The 24,305-nt window shown below is 37.4% G+C and overlaps 1 protein-coding gene across 2 annotated transcripts in view; it reads left to right on the forward strand.

The window, feature by feature from the left end:
• vipr1a (vasoactive intestinal peptide receptor 1a) overlaps positions 1–24,305 on the forward strand; it is a 130,277-nt gene that overhangs the window by 68,745 nt on the left and 37,227 nt on the right. For both annotated transcript variants that reach the window (XR_004206410.1, XM_031810660.1), the window contains exon 6: positions 18,700–18,829. Coding sequence is in view for 1 of the 2 variants with exons in the window: in XM_031810660.1 (XP_031666520.1) it covers positions 18,700–18,829 (130 nt within the window). In the remaining variant the exon portion in view is untranslated. The remainder of the gene's footprint in view (positions 1–18,699; positions 18,830–24,305) is intronic.

The raw sequence follows: 24,305 nt of genomic DNA on the forward strand, positions 1-24,305 counted from the left end.
TGAAAATAAGAATTTGTTCTTAACTGACTTGCCTAGTAAAATAAAGGTAAACAAAATATGAACATATCAAAATATCAAACTAATCAGAATAATGACTGGGTCACGTCTATAAATATCAGAATAATGACTGGGTCACGTCTATAAATATCAGAATAATGACTGGGTCACGTCTATAGATATCAGAATAATGACTGGGTCACGTCTATAGATATCAGAATAATGACTGGGTCACGTCTATAAATATCAGAATAATGACTGGGTCACGTCTATAAATATCAGAATAATGACTGGGTCACGTCTATAGATATCAGAATAATGACTGGGTCCTGTCTATAGATATCAGAATAATGACTGGGTCACGTCTATAGATATCAGAATAATGACTGGGTCACGTCTATAGATATCAGAATAATGACTGGGTCACGTCTATAAATATCAGAATAATGACTGGGTCACGTCTATAGATATCAGAATAATGACTGGGTCACGTCTATAGATATCAGAATAATGACTGGGGTCACGTCTATAGATATCAGAATAATGACTGGGTCACGTCTATAGATATCAGAATAATGACTGGGTCACGTCTATAAATATCAGAATAATGACTGGGTCACGTCTATAGATATCAGATAATGACTGGGTCACGTCTATAAATATCAGAATAATGACTGGGTCATGTCTATAGATATCAGAATAATGACTGGGTCACGTCTATAAATATCAGAATAATGACTGGGTCACGTCTATAGATATCAGAATAATGACTGGGGTCAGTCTATAGATATCAGAATAATGACTGGGTCACGTCTATAGATATCAGAATAATGACTGGGTCACGTCTATAGATATCAGAATAATGACTGGGTCACGTCTATAAATTCAGAATAATGACTGGGGTCACGTCTATAAGATATCAGAATAATGACGGGTCACGTCTATAGATATCAGAATAATGACTGGGTTCACGTCTATAGATATCAGAATAATGACTGGGTCACGTCATACATATCAGAATAATGACTGGGTCACGTCTATAAATATCAGAATAATGACTGGTTTCACGTCTATAGATATCAGAATAATGACTGGGTCACGTCTATAGATATCAGAATAATGACTGGGTCACGTCTATAGATATCAGAATAATGACTGGGTCACGTCTATAAATATCAGAATAATGACTGGGTCACGTCTATAGATATCAGAATAATGACTGGGTCACGTCTATAGATATCAGAATAATGACTGGGTCACGTCTATAGATATCAGAATAATGACTGGGTCACGTCTATAAATATCAGAATAATGACTGGGTCACGTCTATAGATATCAGAATAATGACTGGGTCACGTCTATAGATATCAGAATAATGACTGGGTCATGTCTATAGATATCAGAATAATGACTGGGTCATGTCTATAGATATCAGAATAATGACTGGGTCATGTCTATAGATATCAGAATAATGACTGGGTCATGTCTATAGATATCAGAATAATGACTGGGTCATGTCTATAGATATCAGAATAATGACTGGGTATGTCTATAGATATACGAATAATGACTGGGTCACGTCTAGAGATATCAGAATAATGACTGGGTCACGTCTATAAATATCAGAATAATGACTGGGTCATGTCTATAGATATCAGAATAATGACTGGGTCACGTCTATAAATATCAGAATAATGACTGGGTCACGTCTATAGATATCAGAATAATGACTGGGTCACGTCTATAGATATCAGAATAATGACTGGGTCACGTCTATAGATATCAGAATAATGACTGGGTCACGTCTATAGATATCCAGAATAATGACTGGTCACGTCTATAAATATCAGAATAATGACTGGGTCACGTCTATAGATATCAGAATAATGACTGGGTCACGTCTATAGAATCAGAATATGGATGGGTTCAGTCTTAATGACTTAGGTCACGTCTATAGATTCAGAATTGACGGGGTCACGTCTATAATATCAGAATAATGACTGGGTCACGTCTATAGTATCAGAATAATGACTGGTCACGTCTATAGATATCAGAATAATGACTGGTCACGTCTATAGATATCAGAATAATGACTGGGTCACGTCTATAAATATCAGAATAATGACCTGGGTCACGTCTATAGATATCAGAATAATGACTGGTCACGTCTATAGATATCAGAATAATGACTGGGTCACGTCTATTAATATCAGAATAATGACTGGGTCACGTCTATAGATATCAGAATAATGACTGGGTCACGTCTATAATATCAGAATAATGACTGGGTCACGTCTATAGATATCAGAATAATGACTGGGTCATGTCTATAGATATCAGAATAATGACTGGGTCATGTCTATAGATATCAGAATAATGACTGGGTCATCGTCTATAGATATCAGAATAATGACTGGGTCAAGTCTATAGATATCAGAATAATGACTGGGTCATGTCTATAGATATCAGAATAATGACTGGGTCATGTCTATAATATCAGAATAATGACTGGGTCACGTCTATAAATATCAGAATAATGACTGGGTCACGTCTATAATATCAGAATAATGACTGGGTCACGTCATAAATATCAGAATAATGACTGGGTCACGTCTATAGATATCAGAATAATGACTGGGTCACGTCTATGATATCAGGAATAATGACTGGGTCATGTCTATAGATATCAGAATAATGACTGGGTCACGATCTATAAATATCAGAATAATGACTGGTCACGTCTATAAATATCAGAATAATGACTGGGTCACGTCTATAATATCAGAATAATGACTGGGTCACGTCTATAAATATCAGAATAATGACTGGGTCACGTCTATAAATATCAGAATAATGACTGGGGGGGTTCCCAAAAATGTCCTATAAATATCAGAATAATGACTGGGTCACGTCTATAGATATCAGAATAATGACTGGGTCACGTCTATAGATATCAGAATAATGACTGGGTCACGTCTATAGATATCAGAATAATGACTGGGTCACGTCTATAGATATCAGAATAATGACTGGGTCACGTCTATAAATATCAGAATAATGACTGGGTCACGTCTATAAATATCAGAATAATGACTGGGTCACGTCTATAAATATCAGAATAATGACTGGGTCACGTCTATAAATATCAGAATAATGACTGGGTCACGTCTATAAATATCAGAATAATGACTGGGTCACGTCTATAATATCAGAATAATGACTGGGTCACGTCTATAAATATCAGAATAATGACTGGGTCACGTCTATAAATATCAGAATAATGACTGGGTCACGTCTATAAATATCAGAATAATGACTGGGTCACGTCTATAAATATCAGAATAATGACTGGGTCACGTCTATAGATATCAGAATAATGACTGGGTCACGTCTATAAATATCAGAATAATGACTGGGTCACGTCTATAAATATCAGAATAATGACTGGGTCACGTCTATAAATATCAGAATAATGACTGGGTCACGTCTATAAATATCAGAATAATGACTGGGTCACGTCTATAAATATCAGAATAATGACTGGGTCACGTCTATAGATATCAGAATAATGACTGGGTCACGTCTATAAATATCAGAATAATGACTGGGTCACGTCTATAGATATCAGAATAATGACTGGGTCACGTCTATAAATATCAGAATAATGACTGGGTCACGTCTATAAATATCAGAATAATGACTGGGTCACGTCTATAAATATCAGAATAATGACTGGGTCACGTCTATAAATATCAGAATAATGACTGGGTCACGTCTATAAATATCAGAATAATGACTGGGTCACGTCTATAATATCAGAATAATGACTGGGTCACGTCTATAAATATCAGAATAATGACTGGGTCACGTCTATAAATATCAGAATAATGACTGGGTCACGTCTATAAATATCAGAATAATGACTGGGTCACGTCTATAAATATCAGAATAATGACTGGGTCACGTCTATAAATATCAGAATAATGACTGGGTCACGTCTATAAATATCAGAATAATGACTGGGTCACGTCTATAGATATCAGAATAATGACTGGGTCACGTCTATAAATATCAGAATAATGACTGGGTCACGTCTATAAATATCAGAATAATGACTGGGTCACGTCTATAAATATCAGAATAATGACTGGGTCACGTCTATAAATATCAGAATAATGACTGGGTCACGTCTATAATATCAGAATAATGACTGGGTCACGTCTATAAATATCAGAATAATGACTGGGTCACGTCTATAAATATCAGAATAATGACTGGGTCACGTCTATAGATATCAGAATAATGACTGGGTCACGTCTATGAATATCAGAATAATGACTGGGGTCACGTCTATAGATATCAGAATAATGACTGGGTCACGTCTATAAATATCAGAATAATGACTGGTCACGTCTATAAATATCAGAATAATGACTGGGTCACGTCTATAATATCAGAATAATGACTGGGTCACGTCTATAGAATATCAGAATAATGACTGGGTCACGTCTATAATATCAGAATAATGACTGGGGTCACGTCTATAAATATCAGAATAATGACTGGGTCCACGTCTATAATATCAGAATAATGACTGGTCACGTCTATAAATATCAGAATAATGACTGGGTCATGTCTATAATATCAGAATAATGACTGGGTCACGTCTATAAATATGCAGAATAATGACTGGGTCACGTCTATAAATATCAGAATAATGACTGGGTCACGTCTATAAATATCAGAATAATGACTGGGTTCACGTCTATAAATATCAGAATAATGACTGGGTCACGTCTATAAATATCAGAAATAATGACTGGTCACGTCTATAAATATCAGAATAATGACTGGGTCACGTCTATAAATATCAGAATAATGACTGGGTCACGTCTATAAATATCAGAATAATGACTGGGTCACGTCTATAGATATCAGAATAATGACTGGGTCACGTCTATAAAATATCAGAATAATGACTGGGTCACGTCTATAAATATCAGAATAATGACTGGGTCACGTCTATAGATATCAGAATAATGACTGGGTCACGTCTATAAATATCAGAATAATGACTGGGTCACGTCTATAAATATCGAATAAGGACTGGGTCACGTCTATAAATCAGAATAATGACTGGGTCACGTCTATAAATATCAGAATAATGACTGGGTCACGTCTATAAATATCAGAATAATGACTGGGTCACGTCTATAAATATCAGAATAATGACTGGGTCACGTCTATAGATATCAGAATAATGACTGGGTCATGTCTATAATATCAGAATAATGACTGGGTCATGTCTATAAATATCAGAATAATACTGGGTCACGTCATTAAAATATCAGAATAATGACTGGGTCACGTCTATAAATATCAGAATAATGACTGGGTCACGTCCTATAAATATCAGAATAATGACTGGGTCACGTCTATAAATATCAGAATAATGACTGGGTCACGTCTATAAATATCAGAATAATGACTGGGTCACGTCTATAAATATCAGAATAATGACTGGGTCACGTCTATAGATATCAGAATAATGACTGGGTCACGTCTATAAATATCAGAATAATGACTGGGTCACGTCTATAATATCAGAATAATGACTGGGTCACGTCTATAATATCAGAATAATGACTGGGTCACGTCTATAAATATCAGAATAATGACTGGGTCACGTCTATAGATATCAGAATAATGACTGGGTCATGTCTATAAATATCAGAATAATGACTGGGTCACGTCTATAAATATCAGAATAATGACTGGGTCACGTCTATAAATATCAGAATAATGACTGGGTCACGTCTATAAATATCAGAATAATGACTGGGTCACGTCTATAGATATCAGAATAATGACTGGGTCACGTCTATAGATATCAGAATAATGACTGGGTCACGTCTATAAATATCAGAATAATGACTGGGTCACGTCTATAAATATCAGAATAATGACTGGGTCACGTCTATAAATATCAGAATAATGACTGGGTCACGTTCTATAAATATCAGAATAATGACTGGGTCACGTCTATAAATATCAGAATAATGACTGGGTCACGTCTATTAAATATCAGAATATGACTGGGGTCACGTCCTATAAATATCAGAATAATGACTGGGGTCAGTCTATAAATATCAGAATAATGACTGGGTCACGTCTATAGATATCAGAATAATGACTGGGTCACGTCTATAATATCAGAATAATGACTGGGTCATCGTCTATAGAATATCAGAATAATGACTGGGTCACGTCTATAATATCAGAATAATGACTGGGTCACGTCTATAGATATCAGAATAATGACTGGTCACGTCTATAAATATCAGAATAATGACTGGGTCACGTCTATAAATATCAAACTAATGACTGGGTCACGTCTATAAATATCAGAATAATGACTGGGTCACGTCTATAAATATCAGAATAATGACTGGTCACGTCTATAAATATCAGAATAATGACTGGGTCACGTCTATAATATCAGAATAATGACTGGGTCACGTCTATAAATATCAGAATAATGACTGGGTCACGTCTATAAATATCAGAATAATGACTGGGTCACGTCTATAATTATCAGAATAATGACTGGGTCACGCTATAAATATCAGAATAATGACTGGGTCACGTCTATAATATCAGAATAATGACTGGGTCACGTCTATAGATATCAGAATAATGACTGGGTCACGTCTATAGATATCAGAATAATGACTGGGTCACGTCTATAAATATCAGAATAATGACTGGGTCACGTCTATAAATATCAGAATAATGACTGGGTCACGTCTATAAATATCAGAATAATGACTGGGTCACGTCTATAAATATCAGAATAATGACTGGGTCACGTCTATAAATATCAGAATAATGACTGGGTCACGTCTATAAATATCAGAATAATGACTGGGTCACGTCTATAAATATCAGAATAATGACTGGGTCACGTCTATAAATATCAGAATAATGACTGGGTCACGTCTATAAATATCAGAATAATGACTGGGTCACGTCTAATATCAGAATAATGCTGGGTCACGTCTAAAATATCAGAATAATGACTGGGTCACGTCTATAAGATATCAGAATAATGACTGGGTCACGTCTATAAATATCAGAATAATGACTGGGTCACGTCTATAAATATCAGAATAATGACTGGTCACGTCTATAAATATCAGAATAATGACTGGGTCACGTCTATAAATATCAGAATGACTTGGGTCATGTCATTTCAGATAATGACTGGTCACGTCTATAAATATCAGAATAATGACTGGGTCACGTCTATAAATATCAGAATAATGACTGGTCACGTCTATAGATATCAGAATAATGACTGGGTCACGTTCTATAAATATCAGAATAATGACTGGGTCACGTCTATAAATATCAGAATAATGACTGGGTCACGTCTATAATATCAGAATAATGACTGGGTCACGTCTATAAATATCAGAATAATGACTGGGTCACGTCTATAAATATCAGAATAATGACTGGGTCACGTCTATAAATATCAGAATAATGACTGGGTCACGTCTATAAATATCAGAATAATGACTGGGTCACGTCTATAATAATCAGAATAATGACTGGGTCACGTCTATAAATATCAGAATAATGACTGGGTCACGTCTATAAATATCAGAATAATGACTGGGTCACGTCTATAAATATCAGAATAATGACTGGGTCACGTCTATAGATATCAGAATAATGACTGGGTCACGTCTATAAATATCAGAATAATGACTGGGTCACGTCTATAAATATCAGAATAATGACTGGGTCACGTCTATAGATATCAGAATAATGACTGGGTCACGTCTATAAATATCAGAATAATGACTGGGTCACGTCTATAAATATCAGAATAATGACTGGGTCACGTCTATAAATATCAGAATAATGACTGGGTCACGTCTATAAATATCAGAATAATGACTGGGTCACGTCTATAAATATCAGAATAATGACTGGGTCACGTCTATAAATATCAGAATAATGACTGGGTCACGTCTATAAATATCAGAATAATGACTGGGTCACGTCTATAAATATCAGAATAATGACTGGGTCACGTCTATAAATATCAGAATAATGACTGGGTCACGTCTATAAAAGACAGAATAATGACTGGGTCACGTCTATAAATATCAGAATAATGACTGGGTCACGTCTATAAATATCAGAATAATGACTGGGTCACGTCTATAAATATCAGAATAATGACTGGGTCACGTCTATAGATATCAGAATAATGACTGGGTCACGTCTATAGATATCAGAATAATGACTGGGTCACGTCTATAGATATCAGAATAATGACTGGGTCACGTCTATAAATATCAGAATAATGACTGGGTCATGTCTATAGATATCAGAATAATGACTGGGTCACGTCTATAGATATCAGAATAATGACTGGGTCACGTCTATAGATATCAGAATAATGACTGGGTTCACGTCTATAAATATCAGAATAATGACTGGGTCATGTCTATAGATATCAGAATAATGACTGGGTCACGTCTATAAATATCAGAATAATGACTGGGTCACGTCTATAAATATCAGAATAATGACTGGGTCACGTCTATAAATATCAGAATAATGACTGGGTCACGTCTATAAATATCAGAATAATGACTGGGTCACGTCTATAAATATCAGAATAATGACTGGGGTCACGTCTATAAATATCAGAATAATGACTGGGTCACGTCTATAAATATCAGAATAATGACTGGGTCACGTCTATAAATATCAGAATAATGACTGGGTCACGTCTATAATATCAGAATAATGACTGGGTCACGTCTATAGATATCAGAATAATGGACTGGGTCACGTCTATAATATCAGAATAATGACTGGGTCACGGTCTATAGATATCAGAATAATGACTGGGTCACGTCTATAAATATCAGAATAATGACTGGGGCACGTCTATAAATATCAGAATAATGACTGGGTCACGTCCTATAAATATCAGAATAATGACTGGGTCACGTCTATAAATATCAGGAATAATGACTGGGTTCACGTCTATAAATATCAGAATAATGACTGGGTCACCGTCTATAAATATCAGAATAATGACTGGGTCACGTCTATAGATATCAGAATAATGACTGGGTCACGTCTATAAATATCAGAATAATGACTGGGTCACGTCTATAATATCAGAATAATGACTGGGCTCACGTCTATAATATCATGACTGGGTCACGTCTATAAATATTCAGAATAATGACTGGGTCACGTCTATAAATATCAGAATAATGACTGGGTCACGTCTTATAAATATCAGAATAATGACTGGGGTCACGTCTATAAATATCAGAATAATGACTGGGTCACGTCTATATATATTCAGAATAATGACTGGGTCACGTCTATAAATATCAGAATAATGACTGGGTCACTGTCTATAAATATCAGAATAATGACTGGGTCACGTCTATAAATATCAGAATAATGACTGGGTCACGTCTATAAATATCAGAATAATGACTGGGTCATGTCTATAATATCAGAATAATGACTGGGTCACGTCTATTAAATATCAGAATAATGAACTGGGTCACGTCTATAATATCAGAATAATTGACTGGGTCACGTCTATAATATCAGAATAATGACTGGGTCACGTCTATAAATATCAGAATAATGACTGGGTCACGTCTATAAATATCAGAATAATGATGGGTCACGTCTATAAATATCAGAATAATGACTGGGTCACGTCTATAAATATCAGAAATAATGACTGGGTCACGTCTATAAATATCAGAATAATGACTGGGTCACGTCTATAAATATTCAGAATAATGACTGGGTCACGTCTATAAATATCAGAATAATGACTGGGTCACGTCTATAAATATCAGAATAATGACTGGGTCACGTCTATAAATATCAGAATAATGACTGGGTCACGTCTATAAATATCAGAATAATGACTGGGTCACGTCTATAAATATCAGAATAATGACTGGGTCACGTCTATAAATATCAGAATAATGACTGGGTCACGTCTATAAATATCAGAATAATGACTGGTCACGTCTATAAATATCAGAATAATGACTGGGTCACGTCTATAAATATCAGAATAATGACTGGGTCACGTCTATAATATCAGAATAATGACTGGGTCACGTCTATAAATATCAGAATAATGACTGGGTCACGTCTATAAATATCAGAATAATGACTGGGTCACGTCTATAAATATCAGAATAATGACTGGGTCACGTCTATAAATATCAGAATAATGACTGGGTCACGTCTATAAATATCAGAATAATGACTGGGTCACGTCTATAAATATCAGAATAATGACTGGGTCACGTCTATAAATATCAGAATAATGACTGGGTCACGTCTATAAATATCAGAATAATGACTGGGTCACGTCTATAAATATCAGAATAATGACTGGGTCACGTCTATAAATATCAGAATAATGACTGGGTCACGTCTATAAATATCAGAATAATGACTGGGTCACGTCTATAAATATCAGAATAATGACTGGGTCACGTCTATAAATATCAGAATAATGACTGGGTCACGTCTATAAATATCAGAATAATGACTGGGTCACGTCTATAAATATCAGAATAATGACTGGGTCACGTCTATAAATATCAGAATAATGACTGGGTCACGTCTATAAATATCAGAATAATGACTGGGTCACGTCTATAAATATCAGAATAATGACTGGGTCACGTCTATAAATATCAGAATAATGACTGGGTCACGTCTATAAATATCAGAAATAGTCAGAATATGACTGGGTCAGTCTATAAATATCAGAATAATGACCTGGGTCACGTTCTTAAATAATCAGAATAATGACTGGGTCACGTCTATAGATATCAGAATAATGACTGGGCGTCAACGTCTATAAGATATCAGAATAATGACTGGGTCACGTCTAAGATATCAGAATAATGACTGGGTCACGTCTATAAATATCAGAAATAATGACTGGTCACGTCTATAAAATATCAGAATAATGACTGGGTCACGTCTATAAATATCAGAATATTGACTGGGTCACGTCTATAAAATATCAGAATAATGACTGGGTCACGTCTATAAATATCAGAATAATGACTGGGTCATGTCTATAAATATCAGAATAATGGACGGGTCACGTCTATAAATATCAGAATAATGACTGGGTCACGTCTATAATATCGAATAATGACTGGGTACGTCTATAAATATCAGAATAATGACTGGGTCAAGTCTATAAATATCAAGAATACTGACTGGTCACGTCTATAACTATCAGAATAATGACTGGTCACGTTCTATAAAATATCAGAATAATGACTGGGTCACGTTCATATAAATATCAGAATAATGAGGGTCACGTCTATAAATATCAGAATAATGACTGGGTCACGTCTATAAATATCAGAATAATGACTGGGTCACGTCTATAAATATCAGAATAATGACTGGGTCACGTCTATAAATATCAGAATAATGACTGGGTCACGTCTATAAATATCAGAATAATGACTGGGTCACTGTCTATAAATTATCAGAATAATGACTGGGTCATGTCTATAAATATCAGAATAATGACTGGGTCACGTCTATAAATATCAGAATAATGGATGGGTCATCGTCTATAAATATCAGAATAATGACTGGGTCACGTCTATAAATATCAGAATAATGACTGGGTCACGTCTATAAATATCAGAATAATGACTGGGTCATGTCTATAAATATCAGAATAATGACTGGGTCACGTCTATAAATATCAGAATAGGACTGGGTCACGTCTATAAGATATCAGAATAATGACTGGGTCACGTCTATAAATATCAGAATAATGACTGGGGTCACGTCTATAGATATCAGAATAATGACTGGGTCACGTCTATAAATATCAGAATAATGACTGGGTCACGTCTATAGATATCAGAATAATGGACTGGGTCACGTCTATAAATATCAGAATAATGACTGGGTCACGTCTATAGATATCAGAATAATGACTGGGCATGTTCACGAATCTACTAAATATCAGAATAATGACTGGGTCACGTCTATAGATATCAGAATAATGACTGGGTCACGTCTATAACATATCAGAATAATGACTGGGTCACGTCTATAAATATCAGAATAATGACTGGGTCACGTCTATAAATATCAGAATAATGACTGGGTCACGTCTATAATATCAGAATAATGACTGGGTTCACGTCTATAAATATCAGAATAATGACTGGGTCACGTCTATTAAATATCAGAATAATGGACTGGGTCACGTCTATAGATATCAGAATAATGACTGGGTCACGTCTATAAATATCAGAATAATGACTGGGGTCACGTCTATAATATCAGAATAATGACTGGGTCAGTCTATAAATATCAGAATAATGACTGGGGTCACGTCTATAAATATCAGAATAATGACTGGGTCACGTCTATAAATATCAGAATAATGACTGGGTCACGTCTATAAATATCAGAATAATGACTGGGTCACGTCTATAAATATCAGAATAATGACTGGGTCACGTCTATAAATATCAGAATAATGACTGGGTCACGTCTATAAATATCAGAATAATGACTGGGTCACGTCTATAGATATCAGAATAATGACTGGGTCACGTCTATAAATATCAGAATAATGACTGGGTCACGTCTATAGATATCAGAATAATGACTGGGTCACGTCTATAAATATCAGAATAATGACTGGGTCACGTCTATAAATATCAGAATAATGACTGGGTCACGTCTATAGATATCAGAATAATGACTGGGTCACGTCTATAAATATCAGAATAATGACTGGGTCACGTCTATAAATATCAGAATAATGACTGGGTCACGTCTATAGATATCAGAATAATGACTGGGTCACGTCTATAAATATCAGAATAATGACTGGGTCACGTCTATAAATATCAGAATAATGACTGGGTCACGTCTATAAATATCAGAATAATGACTGGGTCACGTCTATAAATATCAGAATAATACTGGGTCACGTCTATAGATATCAGATAATGACTGGGTCACGTCATAAATATCAGAATAATGACTGCGGTCACGTCTATAAATATCAGAATAATGACTGGGTCACGTCTATAATATCAGAATAATGACTGGTCACGTCTATAAATATCAGAATAATGACTGGGTCAACGTCTATAAATATCAGAATAATGACTGGGTCACCGTCTATAAATATCAGAAAATGACTGGGTCACGTCTATAAATATCAGAATAATGACTGGGTCACGTCTATAAATATCAGAATAATGACTGGGTCACGTCTATAATATCAGAATAATGACTGGGTCACGTCTATAAATATCAGAATAATGACTGGGTCACGTCTATAAATATCAGAATAATGAACTGGGTCACGTCTATAGATATCAGAATAATGACTGGGTCACGTCTATAATATCAGAATAATGACTGGGTCCGTCTATAAATATCAGAATAATGACTGGGTCACGTCTATAAATATCAGAATAATGACTGGGTCACGTCTATAAATATCAGAAATAATGACTGGTCACGTCTATAAATATAGAATAATGACTGGTCACGTCTATAAATATCAGAATAATGACTGCGTTCAGTCTATAAATATCAGAATAATGACTGCGGTCACGTCTTATAAATATCCAGAATAATGACTGGGTCACGTCTATAGATATCAGAATAATGACTGGGTCACGTCTATAAATATCAGATAATGACTGGGTCACGTCTATAAATATCAGAATAATGACTGGGGTACGTCTATAGAATATCAGAATAATGACTGGGTCACGTCTTATAAATATCAGAATAATGACTGGGTCATGTCTATAGATATCAGAATAATGACTGGTCACGTCTATAAATATCAGAATAATGACTGGGTCACGTCTATAGATATCAGAATAATGACTGGGTCATGTCTATAAATATCAGAATAATGACTGGGTCACGTCCTATAGATATCAGAATAATGACTGGGTCATGTCTATAAATATCAGAATAATGACTGGGTCACGTCTATAGATATCAGAATAATTGACTGGGTCACGTCTATAAATATCAGAATAATGACTGGGGTCACGTCTATAAATATCAGAATAATGACTGGGTCATGTCTATAAATATCAGAATAATGACTGGGTCATGTCTATAAATATCAGAATAATGACTGGGTCACGTCTATAAATATCAGAATAATGACTGGGTCACGTCTATAAATATCAGAATAATGACTGGGTCACGTCTATATATATCAGAATAATGACTGGGTCACGTCTATAAATATCAGAATAATGACTGGGTCACGTCTATAAATATCAGAATAATGACTGGGTCATGTCTATAGATATCAGAATAATGACTGGGTCACGTCTATAAATATCAGAATAATGACTGGGGGTCACGTCTATAGATATCAGAATAATGACTGGGTCATGTCTATAAATATCAGAATAATGACTGGGTCACGTCTATAGATATCAGAATAATGACTGGGTCATGTCTATAGATATCAGAATAATGACTGGGTCACGTCTATAAATATCAGAATAATGACTGGGCACGTCTATAGATATCAGAATAATGACTGGGTCATGTCTATAGATATCAGAATAATGACTGGGTCACGTCTACAATATCAGAATAATGACTGGGTCATGTCTATAGATATCAGAATAATGACTGGGTCACGTCTATAAATATCAGAATAATGACTGGGTCATGTCTATAAATATCAGAATAATGACTGGTCACGTCTATAAATATCAGAATAATGATTGGGTCACGTCTATAAATATCAGAATAATGACTGGGTCACGTCTATAGATATCAGAATAATGACTGGGTCATGTCTATAGATATCAGAATAATGACTGGGTCACGTCTATAAATATCAGAATAATGACTGGGTCATGTCTATAGATATCAGAATAATGACTGGGTCACGTCTATAAATATCAGAATAATGACTGGGTCACGTCTATAAATATCAGAATAATGACTGGGTCACGTCTATAGATATCAGAATAATGACTGGGTCACGTCTATAGATATCAGAATAATGACTGGGTCACGTCTATAGATATCAGAATAATGACTGGGTCACGTCTATAGATATCAGAATAATGACTGGGTCACGTCTATAAATATCAGAATAATGACTGGGTCACGTCTATAGATATCAGAATAATGACTGGGTCACGTCTATAGATATCAGAATAATGACTGGGTCACGTCTATAAATATCAGAATAATGACTGGGTCACGTCTATAGATATCAGAATAATGACTGGGTCACGTCTATAGATATCAGAATAATGACTGGGTCACGTCTATAAATATCAGAATAATGACTGGGTCATGTCTATAAATATCAGAATAATGACTGGGTCACGTCTATAAATATCAGAATAATGACTGGGTCACGTCTATAAATATCAGAATAAGCAAACTGAAGGCTAGCAACCAAAAGATGAGAGAGCATGAATTTCCTTATATAAATGAAACCACCAACAAACAAATATTAGTATTGTTTTCTTTGGCAACTGTAGTATAAGCAGGATAAACACCTCTGTTCTCTACATTACTGTGGTATAAATGGGATAAACACCTCTGTTCTCTACATTACGGTAGTATAAATGGGATAAACACCTCTGTTCTCTACATTACGGTAGTATAAGCAGGATAAACACCTCTGTTCTCTACATTACGGTAGTATAAGCAGGATAAACACCTCTGTTCTCTACATTACGGTAGTATAAATGGGATAAACACCTCTGTTCTCTACATTACGGTAGTATAAGCAGGATAAACACCTCTGTTCACTACATTACTGTGGTATAAATGGGATAAACACCTCCGTTCTCTACATTACGGTAGTATAAATGGGATAAACACCTCTGTTCACTACATTACTGTAGTATAAATGGGATAAACACCTCTGTTATCTACGTTATCTTGCATCGTTATCTCTACGTTATCTTGCATCGTCCATTATTAATGTACAGAACAGGTGCGTTTATCCCTTAGTTATGGCACGTTATGCAGAAGAATCACTTACAGCTAGCTCATTCAAGCTTTGTGCCGATCGGCTTTGTGCCGATACCCCCTGCCTCTCCTACACAGGCTGCATTGCACAGTATGTCCTTTCGGTCAGTTTGATGAGGGTTTTATGGCGTATTCTACACCCCATTTAACACTAAGACACCTGGATAGAACAGGTTTTCTAAATGCCATAATGTGGTGTTGCACCATCTCTCAAACACACTGGAGTGGTTAACAAAAGGACATATCCCGTCATAAACTTCACTACTGTAAATGATCCTGTGGTACACGCACAAAGACACTCACACACTGAGAGGAAGGGTGAGAGGAGGGGGGAGAGGGAAAGGTAAGAGGAAGGGTAAGAGGAGGGGGGAGAGGAAGACAGAGAATGACAGAGTTCTGATCATTAATTAAATGTTAAGTGGCCTGGCCTCCCAGTAGGCCTTTTAAAGCATCACACACTTCATTTAACTGTGTGTGTGTGTGTGTGTGTGTGTGTGTGTGTGTGTGTGTGTGTGTGTGTGTGTGTGTGTGTGTGTGTGTGTGTGTGTGTGTGTGTGTGTGTGTGTGTGTGTGTATGTGTGTGCCTTGGTAAACAGTGAGTGATGTGTTTACTCCAAGCGGTCTTACGATGCGATGGCAGAGGCCACCAACTAGCATATTTCTGGCCTGAGCAACAGTTTGGAGAGTCAGAGCATCACAGGTGTACAGAACACAGTGTTGTTTATATACAGTACAAATTGTGACACAATACTCTGACAACAGGGGAAGCTGCCTTGTCTGTCACCACACTATTACACCCACTATGTTCTGATCATTTGAACCCCAATCTGATCGTCACTTCTATTAGAGGCTCTGATCATTTAAACCCCAATCTGATCGTCACTTCTGTTAGAGGCTCTGATCATTTAAACCCCAATCTGATCGTCACTTCTATTAGAGGCTCTGATCATTTTTGACCCCAATCTGATCGTCACTTCTGTTAGAGACTCTGATCATTTGAACCCCAATCTGATCGTCACTTCTGTTAGAGGCTCTGATCATTTGAACCCCAATCTGATCGTCACTTCTATTAGAGGCTCTGATCATTTAAACCCCAATCTGATCGTCACTTCTGTTAGAGGCTCTGATCATTTGAACCCCAATCTGATCGTCACTTCTGTTAGAGGCTCTGATCATTTGAACCCCAATCTGATCGTCACTTCTATTAGAGGCTCTGATCATTTAAACCCCAATCTGATCGTCACTTCTGTTAGAGGCTCTGATCATTTAAACCCCAATCTGATCGTCACTTCTGTTAGAGGCTCTGATCATTTGAACCCCAATCTGATCGTCACTTCTATTAGAGGCTCTGATCATTTAAACCCCAATCTGATCGTCACTTCTGTTAGAGGCTCTGATCATTTTAACCCCAATCTGATCGTCACTTCTATTAGAGGCTCTGATCATTTTTAACCCCAATCTGATCGTCACTTCTATTAGAGGCTCTGATCATTTGAACCCCAATCTGATCGTCACTTCTGTTAGAGGCTCTGATCATCTTAACCCCAATCTGATCGCCACTTCTGTTAGAGGCTCTGATCATTTGAACCCCAATCTGATCGTCACTTCTGTTAGAGGCTCTGATCATTTGAACCCCAATCTGATCGTCACTTCTGTTAGAGGCTCTGATCATTTTAACCCCAATCTGATCGTCACTTCTATTAGAGGCTCTGATCATTTTTAACCCCAATCTGATCGTCACTTCTATTAGAGGCTCTGATCATTTGAACCCCAATCTGATCGTCACTTCTGTTAGAGGCTCTGATCATCTTAACCCCAATCTGATCGTCACTTCTGTTAGAGGCTCTGATCATCTTAACCCCAATCTGATCGTCACTTCTGTTAGAGGCTCTGATCATTTGAACCCCAATCTCATCATCACTTCTATTAGAGGCTCTGATCATTTTGAACCCCAATCTGCAATACAATATTTGCCATCATGAAGACTGAAGTCTGGGAAATGTTAGTCACAGTGGTAGTATTGAAAGGAATAAACAGGGCAAAGTATTATCAAATGTACAATATAAGTGGTTTGGGAAATGTTACTCAGAGGTGGTATTCCATTCGTATACTACCGAAGACACAAAGAACAAGAGGAGAAGCATCACGGACATGCTGCATTATCAAATAATGCCTTAATACCTTGGTTTGGGAAATGTTTGGTCACGGTGGTAGTACTATACTGTCCAACCAAGCAAAAATGCAGTAACTGCTCATAGCGTTTAACTGAGAGGAATTGTTTTTTATTTACCATTGGTTTCACAGTAACTTTATCCAGTTACTGGCTAACATGACCTCCTATTTTCTCCAAAAAACACAATTCAATAGAGGCAGGATACTTGTTACATGATTAAGCATGTATTTAATGTATCCCCCCCAAAAAATGACAGTTATTGCTTTTTTCCTTGATAGGGCAGATTAGTTGTAAAACGCCTGTCAAAAATGTAGTCCTGTAATACATTTAAAAGGAAATCAAATAGGATGACATGATTAAATAAATGTGATTATAACTGCTATAAACTGATATGTATATTTTGTAACTTTCAACAGGAAGTTGCACTGCACCAGAAACTACATCCACATGAACCTGTTTGTGGCGTTCATACTGAAAGCCATTGCCGTCTTCATCAAAGATGTGGTTTTATACGAGGTCGCGGAATCCGACTGTCAACCTGAAACTGTGAGTCCATGTTGTTTTGTTGTGCTACTTGTTACCATAGAGACCTGGGTCAAATTTGTACATGTCTAATACTTAAGCTGCTCAACTTAAATACTTGAAAGTAGTCTAGGTACCCTGAGTAAGGACAGAATGCTTCACCTTGTTTAGAGGGAGGGGTTCAACAACACAGTAGGTACAGAATGCTTCTACCTGGTTTAGAGGGAGGGGTTCAACAACACAGTAGGTACAGAATGCTTCACCTGGTTTAGAGGGAGGGGTTCAACAACACAGTCAGGACAGAATGCTTCACCTGGTTTAGAGGGAGGGGTTCAACAACACAGTCAGGACAGAATGCTTCACCTGGTTTAGAGGGAGGGGTTCAACAACACAGTCAGGACAGAATGCTTCACCTGGTTTAGAGGGAGGGGTTCAACGACACAGTCAGGACAGAATGCTTCACCTGGTTTAGAGGGAGGGGTTCAACAACACAGTCAGGACAGAATGCTTCACCTGGTTTAGAGGGAGGGGTTCAACAACACAGTCAGGACAGAATGCTTCACCTGGTTTAGAGGGAGGGGTTCAACAACACAGTCAGGACAGAATGCTTCACCTGGTTTAGAGGGAGGGGTTCAACAACACAGTCAGGACAGAATGCTTCACCTGGTTTAGAGGGAGGGGTTCAACAACACAGTAGGTACAGAATGCTTCACCTGGTTTAGAGGGAGGGGTTCAACAACACAGTCAGGACAGAATGCTTCACCTTGTTTAGAGGGAGGGGCTAGAATGTAAACACTTGTTTGTTGGATACTTACCTTGATTATTGATTACATATCTCCCTCACTAGCTTTAAGCACCAGCTGTCAGAGCAGCTCACAGATCACTGCACCTGTACATAGCCCATCTGTAAACAGCCCATCTATCTACCTCATCCCCATACTGTATTTATTTTTTGTATCTTGCTCCTTTGCACCCCAGTATCTCACATTCATCGTCTGCACATCTACCATTCCAGTGTTTAATTGCCATATTGTAATTACTTCGCCACCATGGCCTATTTATTGCCTTAACTCCCTTATCTTATGTCATTTGCACTCACTGTATATAGACTTTTTGTTTTATTTTTTCTGTGTCGAATTGCTATGCTTTATCTTGGCCAGGTCACAATTGCACATGAGAACTTGTTCTCAACTAGTCTACCTGGTTAAATAAAGGTGAAAAAAATGCAACAATATGTTAACATGCCTGTCTTAGAGGCCCCAGTCAGCTGTCACAAGCCTCTCTCTCTCTCTTTCTTTCTTTCCCTCTCCCTCTCTCTCTCTTCCCCCTCTCTCTCTCTCTCTCTCTCTCTCTCTCTCTCTCTCTCTCTCTCTCTCTCTCTCTCTCTCTCTCTCTCTCTCTTTCTTTCTCTCTCTCTTTCTTTCTTTCTCTCTCTCTCTCTCTCTCTCTCTCTCTCTCTCTCTCTCTCTCTCTCTCTCTCTCTCTCTCTCTCTCTCTCTCTCTCTCTCTCTCTCTCTCTCTCTCTCTCTCTCTCTCTCTCTCTCTCTCTCTCTTTCTTTCTCTCTCTTTCTTTCTTTCCCTCTCTCTCTCTCTCTCTCTCTCTCTCTCTCCCCTCTCTTTCCCTCTTTCTTTCTTTCTCTCTCTCTCTCTCTTTCTCTCTCTCCCTCCCTCTCATTTGATTCATTACTCAAACAGAGTGCTGTTGCCTTTAAAGCTTTGTGTTCCTTCCTGGGTTTAGTTTTGAGTTGAGCGTTGCTTTCCAGGCCTCGTTTATAGCATACAGGGTGTAACAGTGTTTGTCGACTCTTTGGAGAGTGTTCCCTAATGAAGTCATGTAACAGGATGTTAGGGAGAGTTCCTGTTTGCTAAACACTCAGAAGTGACTAGCGGTGAGGTGAGCTGCCTGGCTGAGAGACAGAGGAGGGCTGGCTTGGCTTTGAATCACATTGAATCACATTGAAGTGTAGTCAGTAAACTCTGCCACAGCTGCAAATCCAGAAGAACTAATTAACTCTTAACCATACTATTGTTGTCTTATGTTGAATGAAAAAGGGACTAGAACCACATACAGTATATTCTGAATGAACTAAATCGATCCCCTAGCCCCCCTGCCGAGTATCTGCTTCCTAGCAACTAGGTGTTCTGGGATTGGAGGGATATATACACAGAATTTATAAATGCAGGCTTGCTCTCAGAATGGGTGTAATCCTTAATGATTCCACTCATACAATCCTCTCAGATCTGCAAGGTCGTGGCTGGCAGTAAGGCTAGGTTTTGTTACTCAGCAATGGTATATATGTCATACATACAGTACCTTTCAGAAAGTATTCACACCCCTTGACTCTTTCCACATTTTGTTGTGTTACAGCCTGAATTTAAAATGTATTAAATTAAGATTTAAAAAAATGTCACTGGTCTACACAATACCCCTTAATGTCAAAGTGGAATTATGTTTTTAGACATTTTTTTTGACAGATTAAAATTTCAAATGAGTATTCAACACCTTTGTTATGGCAAGCTAAATATGTTCAGGAGTAAACATTTGCTTAACAAGTCACAAAATAAGTTGCAAGGACTCATTTTGTGAGTCAATTATATTGTATAATCAGTGGCAGGGAAGTCATACGCAGGAGAGCAGAACTTGGTAATAGCCGGAGCAGTTTAATAGCAAAACCCACAGCATAAGAATAACAAGAATAATTGGGTACAAAACCCCTTGCGCACCAAACAACACGTGCACAAGCACTTGGAATAAACAATCCCACACAAAGACATGGGGGAAACAGAGGGTTAAATACACAACAAATGATTGAGGGAATTGAAACCAGGTGTGAGGGAAAACAAGACAAAACACATGGAAAATGAAAAGTGGATCGATGATGGCTAGAAGACCGGCGATGCCGAGCGCCGAGCGCCGCCCGAACAAGGAGAGGACCCGACTTAGGTGGAAGTCGTGTCATATATGTAAGGTCCCTCAGTCAAACAGTGAATTTCAAACACAGATTCAACCACAAAGACCAGGGATGTTTTCCAATGCCTCGCAAAAAAGGACACCTTATTGGTAGATTGGTAAAAAAAAAAATATACAGACATTGTATATCCTTTTGAATATGGTGAAATTATTAATTACACTTCGGATGGTGTATCAATACACACACTCACTGAAAAGATACATGCACCCTTCCTCAATCAGGTCCTGGAGAGGAAGGAAACCACTCAGGGATTTCACCATGAGGCCAACAGTTACAGAGTTGTATGGCTGTGATAGCAGAAAACTGATGGATCCACAACATTGTAGTTACTCCACAATACTAACCTAAATGACAGAGTGAAAAGAAGGAAGCCTGTACAGGATCTAAATATTCCCAAAATATTTTCAGGGTTGTGAATGCTTACGTAAATGAGATATTTCTGAATGTCATTTTCAATCAACTTGAGAAAAATAATAATCAAAAAACAAGGAATCTGTTACTAGGAAGGAATAGGAGGAATCTGTTACTAGGAAGGAATAGGAGGAATCTGTTACTAGGAAGGAATAGGAGGAATCTGTTACTAGGAAGGAATAGGAGGAATCTGTTACTAGGAAGGAATAGGAGGAATCTGTTACTAGGAAGGAATAGGAGGAATCTGTTACTAGGAAGGAATAGGAGGAATCTGTTACTAGGAAGGAATAGGAGGAATCTGTTACTAGGAAGGAATAGGAGGAATCTGTTACTAGGAAGGAATAGGAGGAATCTGTTACTAGGAAGGAATAGGAGGAATCTGTTACTAGGAAGGAATAGGAGGAATCTGTTACTAGGAAGGAATAGGAGGAATCTGTTACTAGGAAGGAATAGGAGGAATCTGTTACTAGGAAGGAATAGGAGGAATCTGTTACTAGGAAGGAATAGGAGGAATCTGTTACTAGGAAGGAATAGGAGGAATCTGTTACTAGGAAGGAATAGGAGGAATCTGTTACTAGGAAGGAATAGGAGGAATCTGTTACTAGGAAGGAATAGGAGGAATCTGTTACTAGGAGGATAGGAGGAATCTGTTACTAGGAAGGAATAGGAGGAATCTGTTACTAGGAAGGAATAGGAGGAATCTGTTACTAGGAAGGAATAGGAGGAATCTGTTACTAGGAAGGAATAGGAGGAATCTGTTACTAGGAAGGAATAGGAGGAATCTGTTACTAGGAAGGAATAGGAGGAATCTGTTACTAGGAAGGAATAGGAGGAATCTGTTACTAGGAAGGAATAGGAGGAATCTGTTACTAGGAAGGAATAGGAGGAATCTGTTACTAGGAAGGAATAGGAGGAATCTGTTACTAGGAAGGAATAGGAGGAATCTGTTACTAGGAAGGAATAGGAGGAATCTGTTACTAGGAAGGAATAGGAGGAATCTGTTACTAGGAAGGAATAGGAGGAATCTGTTACTAGGAAGGAATAGGAGGAATCTGTTACTAGGAAGGAATAGGAGGAATCTGTTACTAGGAAGGAATAGGAGGAATCTGTTACTAGGAAGGAATAGGAGGAATCTGTTACTAGGAAGGAATAGGAGGAATCTGTTACTAGGAAGGAATAGGAGGAATCTGTTACTAGGAAGGAATAGGAGGAATCTGTTACTAGGAAGGAATAGGAGGAATCTGTTACTAGGAAGGAATAGGAGGAATCTGTTACTAGGAAGGAATAGGAGGAATCTGTTACTAGGAAGGAATAGGAGGAATCTGTTACTAGGAAGGAATAGGAGGAATCTGTTACTAGGAAGGAATAGGAGGAATCTGTTACTAGGAAGGAATAGGAGGAATCTGTTACTAGGAAGGAATAGGAGGAATCTGTTACTAGGAAGGAATAGGAGGAATCTGTTACTAGGAAGGAATAGGAGGAATCTGTTACTAGGAAGGAATAGGAGGAATCTGTTACTAGGAAGGAATAGGAGGAATCTGTTACTAGGAAGGAATAGGAGGAATCTGTTACTAGGAAGGAATAGGAGGAATCTGTTACTAGGAAGGAATAGGAGGAATCTGTTACTAGGAAGGAATAGGAGGAATCTGTTACTAGGAAGGAATAGGAGGAATCTGTTACTAGGAAGGAATAGGAGGAATCTGTTACTAGGAAGGAATAGGAGGAATCTGTTACTAGGAAGGAATAGGAGGAATCTGTTACTAGGAAGGAATAGGAGGAATCTGTTACTAGGAAGGAATAGGAGGAATCTGTTACTAGGAAGGAATAGGAGGAATCTGTTACTAGGAAGGAATAGGAGGAATCTGTTACTAGGAAGGAATAGGAGGAATCTGTTACTAGGAAGGAATAGGAGGAATCTGTTACTAGGAAGGAATAGGAGGAATCTGTTACTAGGAAGGAATAGGAGGAATCTGTTACTAGGAAGGAATAGGAGGAATCTGTTACTAGGAAGGAATAGGAGGAATCTGTTACTAGGAAGGAATAGGAGGAATCTGTTACTAGGAAGGAATAGGAGGAATCTGTTACTAGGAAGGAATAGGAGGAATCTGTTACTAGGA

This window comes from Oncorhynchus kisutch, linkage group LG30, assembly GCF_002021735.2.
Source record: "Oncorhynchus kisutch isolate 150728-3 linkage group LG30, Okis_V2, whole genome shotgun sequence".
Classification (NCBI taxonomy): domain Eukaryota; kingdom Metazoa; phylum Chordata; class Actinopteri; order Salmoniformes; family Salmonidae; genus Oncorhynchus; species Oncorhynchus kisutch.